General features: G+C 39.7%; 1 protein-coding gene across 1 annotated transcript in view; it reads left to right on the top strand.

Annotated features, from left to right (window-relative positions):
* The first annotated feature begins 4249 nt into the window (after positions 1 to 4249).
* The window catches only part of col11a2 (collagen, type XI, alpha 2), a 56569-nt gene continuing 53928 nt past the window's right edge, over positions 4250 to 6890 (top strand). Inside the window, exons 1-2 of the mRNA XM_035681892.1 lie at positions 4250 to 4378; positions 4759 to 4773. Of these exons, the coding sequence (XP_035537785.1) occupies positions 4250 to 4378; positions 4759 to 4773 (144 nt within the window). The remainder of the gene's footprint in view (positions 4379 to 4758; positions 4774 to 6890) is intronic.

A 6890-nucleotide genomic window follows, 5' to 3' on the forward strand; every position in this document is an offset into this window, starting at 1 on the left:
ACTATTTGCAGGCCAAAGTGTTTATTATAATAAATTAAAGACAACATTTCCACGTTTACTTGCATGTCGGATTAAAATGCCATGCCTGTTGGGTGACAATAAATGGGGAAAACATCTATTAGTGTGGACTTTTAGGGCAAATCTTTATATACAGCCATGACTAAATGGTTAATTTATATTTTTTATCCCATAAAGAGGCAAACTACCCGCTACATTGTACAGCTTGTTGTCCCTACAAGGTCCAGACTGTTGGGATGGAAAGAAACTTTGGAATGACTAGTGACAACATTTAGGAAAGCCAAATTACTGGTCAGCCATGGTCCCCATGTTCTTTCAGCTGTAATGATATGCTAGGTTTTGGATCAAATCTAAGCCAGGGTACACTTAGATGACTGAGAGCGGCTCCTGAGCAGAGCTAAATCTGGGAGAAACTGAGAATGGGTCGCACATATAGTATATAATTCTACATTTGAGGGTGGTTGGTCTTGCTTTCTAGTCAAGGGAACATGTAAGATAAAAATATGTCAGACTGGGAGATGTGCTGAAAGAAATGATTCAGAAAGTCATCATCATTGTGCCACTTACAGCAGCACTTATATACTGCACATTTTTGCAGTCATTCAACCACGATACTGATTGTGACTTGAGCTGCAATTATAAAATGATGTGGCTTAGACAAAAACAGCATTTCACAACACATTTAATTAAATGAAGGAAAAAGTATTGAATTTAATTAAGTAAAGCATGCAGGAACTCCATTAGTGACATTTTTTTTGAATGAGCTGTGTACATAGAAGGGGTGAAATATTTTAACCACCACCTCTTAATTTCACTGTCCTGACAAGAGAGAAACTGGGCAGTCTGTGTGTGGGAGGATTAACGAGCTCCTGTCTATGTGCCAGGCGTGAACGTGAGAGGGCCAAAATGTGTCTGTGAGGGGAAACCAGTAGATGGAGAGGAAGAGGGGGCATAAGAAGACAGAAAAAGGAAGAGGGAGGGTGGTATTTTCATTCTGCAGCATAGGAATTATTTATCTTGCCGCCTTGGCATGTGTATGTTTTGTTCATACAGTAATGACCCGGATGGGACTGAACCAAAGGCTGAGATGAAAAGCTCTTTGATAGCTTGAGGACAGACAGACTGGAATGAGCTCATGGCCATAACAGCTCGGATTGTTTTTATTGCTGGTTTTCCCTGACCTCATTAACTGGCTGCTGAGTTTGTGTACAAATACTGTAGGCCTGCATGTTCAGACTCTTTGTTTTGGAAATCAAACATTTGTTTTTCTTTTTTTGATCTTTTGTGCTTCCGTCCCTGGGACAGCCAAGTTTCAAAATCATACTGGGTCCTGATTCTGTCCTCATCCTCCACCCTCATTCCTTCCGCCTTCATCTCTTTGAATCACCTTCGTCTTGCCTCCTACATTCCTCTTGGATGTTTTCAGTATGGCTTCTGCTGTTGTATTTTGTCTGCATATTTTGCTCTAATTTAATTTGTCCTGGGAAGTTTCTGCAACGCCCTGTTCATACACATGGTTTGACACATTCACAGCTGCGCAGTACAACCACAGTCAGATTTGTAGGTCACTGAGCAACTCCAGCTGGAGCAGCTCGCGGTTAAGGACCTTGCTCAAGGGCACCTCAGTTGTGTTTGTAATGGCAGGTGGTGATCCTCTCCCTGCGAGTCTGGGGAATAAACTGGCAATTTTCCAGTCACATGCCCATTTTTATAACCTGTAGGCCACCCTTGCTGAAATTAGACGGATTTCTGACTTCAGTGGACCTGCCTGGTTTAAGGTTTACATCTCATAGTCCGATCACTTGTAATACATTGATAACGTCTGTCAATACAGTCTTCAATTAACTTCTGTTCTGTGAGTTTTTGTCCTACAACTGGTGCATGTAAAACTGAATTGTTTTAATTGTTTTATCCAACAAGCTCAACAAAGTTCAGCCTGTAACTTCACTAACACCATTAACAGTGCTTAAGCTTGGTGATTGGATGTGTTTTATTGTAGTGCTGTTTGGAGCTTTTAGTTGACTGTATTTCTAAAGTTGTTATATATTCAGTTTGACTTTTATACTAGGAACCACACTTGTTAAACACAGTTGCTATTCTAATAATTCCACTGAGATAATTTTACAAGTGTTGGTATGGTTCAAATCCCCTGGGAAAAATAAATATCATGTTAACTTCTTGCCACTCAATATAACTACTTCCACTCCTACACCGTATTTGTACATATCTTCCATCTTGCATCTTGTTCCGTCACTCAGCCCTCTTTCTACCACCTCCCAGGTGTCTTCCTCATGTCCTTCACTCCCTCCTCAGTTAACTTCATCTTCATCCCCTCAGTCACATCTTTCCCATATCCCAGAGTTCTCTCTGCTCCACTACTGTACCCAGAGAGAGGGCCCTGGTCTCAGCAGCTTCCTGTCTCACAAAAGACCCCTCTGTTTCCCCCCTCTGTGTTTCCTCCGCTGCCACCCCACCCCCTTCCTCAACACCCCAGTGGTACATTCCCTCCCTCTCCCCTGGTGCATTCCTTATTGACCTCGGCCGGCTGAGGAGTCCCTCTGTCAGCGGGCTCTGTGAGAGTGGAACTGAGCCTTAAGTGATCTGTTGAAGCAGTTTTTAGGCATTGCCATTACAACACACGTTGTGAAGAACTTGCCTTGATGAGCTGTAAGTTGGACCGAACAAGAAAACATTTAACACAGTATATAACATAAAATACAAAATGGATTATATGCTAATTCATTTTTCTCAAGTTCATCGCTAAATCTAAAAAAAAAGCAATTTGTCAAATCACCTGCCAACATGGAGGTGTGTTGGAGAACTGGTTTGGCTAAAATCTCAGTTTAATGTATAGAAACAGAAGGAAAAGAAGATACACTATCTAAACAAATACACTTTGTAGAAGTTGATCCAGTGTTACACATACAGGTGAGTTTCAGTATCAAGTAATTTAATCTGAACAAAGTTTTGTTGGCTTTCTTTCAACAAAATAATCAGTGTTAATGTGCACATTCTTGCAGCCACTTATACCAACTTTGTAGATATTTTACCTATTGTACTCAGGTACAATTCTGACCGATTGCTGCACTGATGTCGTAGCTAACACACTGGTGCAAAATCAGTCAGAAACAGCACAGAAATAGACCTTTGGATTTGATAATGTCTGCTGACGTGCCCACATATAATAAAAAGGATGAGTAGGAGGTGGAAAACCCTTCAGATCCCAAATGATTTTCTTCAGTTGGAGTCCTCTGACTGTATTTTAATGCCTCTTATGGCCTCTAATGGCCACTTACCAAATTATATCAGGGAGGTTGTTTCACAAATGATGGTTAAATGTTAATGTAGCATGTAGAATCATTATTGTTGCTATTATTGCCTGAAGTGTAATATACCTGGTGGGAAGTAAGCTCTTGTGCAGACCTCTGTTTGAGGTTTTAAAAGATAAGGTTTTATCCTGCAACCCAATCAGACACAAGTGTTTTACATAGCTGTGGTTTAAATTATTTTTTGACAGAGAGGCTTCGATATGTAAACTGGTATTTGTTCTTTTGTCGCTGCATAAAAAATGTCCATGTATTAAAACACCCCTACATATATTGTTAGTTTCCCCATCTGACAGACACAGAGGTAACACTGTTACTGAGTTCAGCTCAAATTATACCCAATTAATCTTAAGTGGTATAAAACAGATTATATTTTATTATATAGATTGTTAGTCAGAAAAACATATTTCCTGTGTGTACTCGTATTAAAATCATTTAAATGGAGAATTTTGTTACTTCAGGCTGAGCACTAAAAAATACTTGCATCAGGTGATCTGCTACTGACATTTAATTAAAGAGGTATACAGGGCAAATATTATAATCTGACAGTTCTTACTTTTACATTACTGTTACCCTCGTGCCACATGCTATTAACTGCTGCAGCTGCCACCACCCCAACCACCTCCTCATCATGCATTATGCTGTAGGTATTGTTAACTTTTAACTATTATTCATGCAGTGTTGTGCTGGGTTATTAGTTATCCGAGCACAAGACTCCCTCTTCTTCATTTTTTATTCAAGTTGTCAGGTTGTTCCTAAGTGTGGCTTTCTCTTTGTAATTAAATGCTTTTCCTTCACAGTACTGTTGTTATTTAATCAATTCCTCTTGATCAACAGACAAATGCAATACTAATAGCTCAGGTCATCTCAGCCTGGAAGAGCCCAGTTAAGCAGCTGGTGTTAAAATGGCCTCCAAGCTCCCGGCTGCTGCTCTGACTCCTCCACAGTTCTTTGTAATGCTCAGCTGGCCCAGGTACAGCAAGGTGTCACTCTACCGGCAAAATGACCCACCTGACCTTCGCCTCGACCTCACAGTGTCCAGCTGACTAGTCTGGGTCACAGCCGGGCTTCGCTGCCCTCTGTCCCTTCACTGTTCAACCAACTGAATACTTTTAATGCTTCACATACTTGCTGCTTCTCCTCTTTCATCCCTTACAAGAAGAAACCTCAAGAAACCAAGTCAGGCTTGTTTTTTAAGTCTGTCGTCTCTTTCTAAAAATGCTCTCCTGTCTTGGTAGAGTCTTTCTTAACCCAAACAATACAGGGTATTTTTACAGACAACCACAGCATGTAATGGAGGGAAGAGTTCACATAGGACGGTCTGTAGAAATTAAATTGGAACATTGGAAGTATCCGAGCTGTATGGTTAGTGCTCTTTCCTTTGTGCGGTTTGATGTCCCTTCTGTGTCCACAGTTCAAAGATGAGCAGGTCAGGTAGACTGAAGGGTCAAAATGTCTGTCTGTTAGGGGAGACCCTGTTATGGAGTGGTGTCTGTCCAAGAAGTTCCCTTCCTTTCAGCCCAGTGAATGCTGACACGAGCCCAGTGACTCAAAGTGGAAATACATGGTAATTAACCCAACAAAGTACTAAACAGAGTAGTTTTATTGTTCCAGGTTTTAGCATGGTGGTACACAGTCTTGCTTCCTTTCTGTTGGGTCTCTAGGTATGTGTTACATTATCTTGCATCAGGATTGTTAAAAGTGGCTCTTTGGGCAGAAAACACACCTGGCACTGGTGATTTGTGCACAGAGATGTGAATTGAATTGAATTGAAATGTCTTTAATTGTCCCCAAGGGGCAATTTGGTTCCACAACAGTAGCCAACACATACTCATTCGCCTACAAACACACAATAAAAAACCATTAATGATGAATAAATATAAGCATAAATACACATGTACATATATATATAACCTATATTATATATTAGACAAATAATAATACAAAAACAATAATAGATAATTAGCTGTGACCATGGGGCAGGATTGAAGATTACCCTATAGTTGTTGAGAAACCCAACAGCGAAGTAGCAAATGATCTCAGGATCTGTTACGACCTGGCAGCTTTCGGGAAGCGGTATACCATCCTTCCTGAATGTAAGAGCAAACTCAGAGTGTAGTGTGTGAGTTGAGTTACCAGAATGGCCATTGCCCTCTGTAGTGCTTCTGCCCATACCATATACCCAATGCCTGTTTAAGGTCAGTGCCAATATTTTCTGACCATATGTACAAATTTTATCCAGTCTTTTTGGTTGATTACCACTCAAAATTGCCAAACCATGCAGATCATAAGCAAAAAGTAAAATTGACTCAACAAAAAGATGAATAAAAAAGTTTGTCAGGAAGTGATCTGTCAACATTAAACCCTTTCCAACATTTCTAAAAAGAACAGTCTCCTGATGGCCTTTTTACATATATAGTCTGTATTGGTGCAAAATTCAAATTTATCATCTAAAATGTTGCCCAAGTAAACTTGTATGCTAGCACATCCAACGCTGTGCCGTTAATCAAAGTTGAAGCAGTGGTGGGAGGATTGCGACGAAAGTCAATACACATCTCTTTGGTTTTAGAGACGTTGAGTTGTAAATATGAGTCTTTGCACCATGAGATAAAATTAGAGACAGACAGAGTAAGAGAGAAGAAGCAGCTCTCAGCAATGTCAACTAGAAATGGCTGACAATGTTAAATTTATATTAAAGATTTTGTGTTATTTGTTTAAGAAAGCAGCCTTGTGAGGACCTTTTATATGGTCATGTCTATATAGAAAAGAAAAATTCACTATATCAGCTGCCAGATTGGTGAATTTTTCGCCTCTAAAATTGGTTTTGGCCCCTAAATCCCATATTGGTCGGGCTCTGTTCTCAGGGAGTAAGTTTCCTTGTAACAAACCAATCACCAGAAATCTTCAGGTTGTTTACCATACACAAATACGTATACAGTACGTTTGCTGAGATACACTAAATACATGTAATCAGCAAAAGATAATATATAGTTTAGATGTACATTTCATGTTGTTATAAATAGGGCTGCCCAATTCAGACTCAGAACATCCCTTCTGCCATAGCATTACTCCACAAAACTCCCCGGTAGCCGTTATGTGTCAATATCTGAATGTATGTACAAATGTGCTTTGTTTAGATGTCTATCTTGTGTTAATGTTGTGTGTATACGTGTGAGATTATGTACAGACTGTGGCAACACATTTTTCTGGAAAGGACAATAAAGAATCTATCTATCTATCTATAAGTATCAACACAATGTACAGTACATGACATTATACTGTAAGTAACAGTATTCAAGTCACTGCCTCTTTTACAGCATTTAGTTGCTTGTTGATTATACTGTAGGAGTACAGAACATCAGTGTGTTGTTCATAAATGTGTAGTTATATAATGTGTGTGTGTGTGTGAATAATAAATAGACACTGTGCAGACAAAGATGCCAGAGAGAGACAACCCAACAGGTTTTTTATTTTTCATTGTTTTATCAGCATGTCAGCATACTATAAACAGAAACTGGAGGAGGAAAAGAAGGCCAGCCTGGAGCA

The sequence above is a fragment of the Morone saxatilis genome, unplaced genomic scaffold, assembly GCF_004916995.1.
Source record: "Morone saxatilis isolate NCDOM2014 unplaced genomic scaffold, NCSU_SB_2.0 Contig9, whole genome shotgun sequence".
NCBI classification, from domain to species: domain Eukaryota; kingdom Metazoa; phylum Chordata; class Actinopteri; family Moronidae; genus Morone; species Morone saxatilis.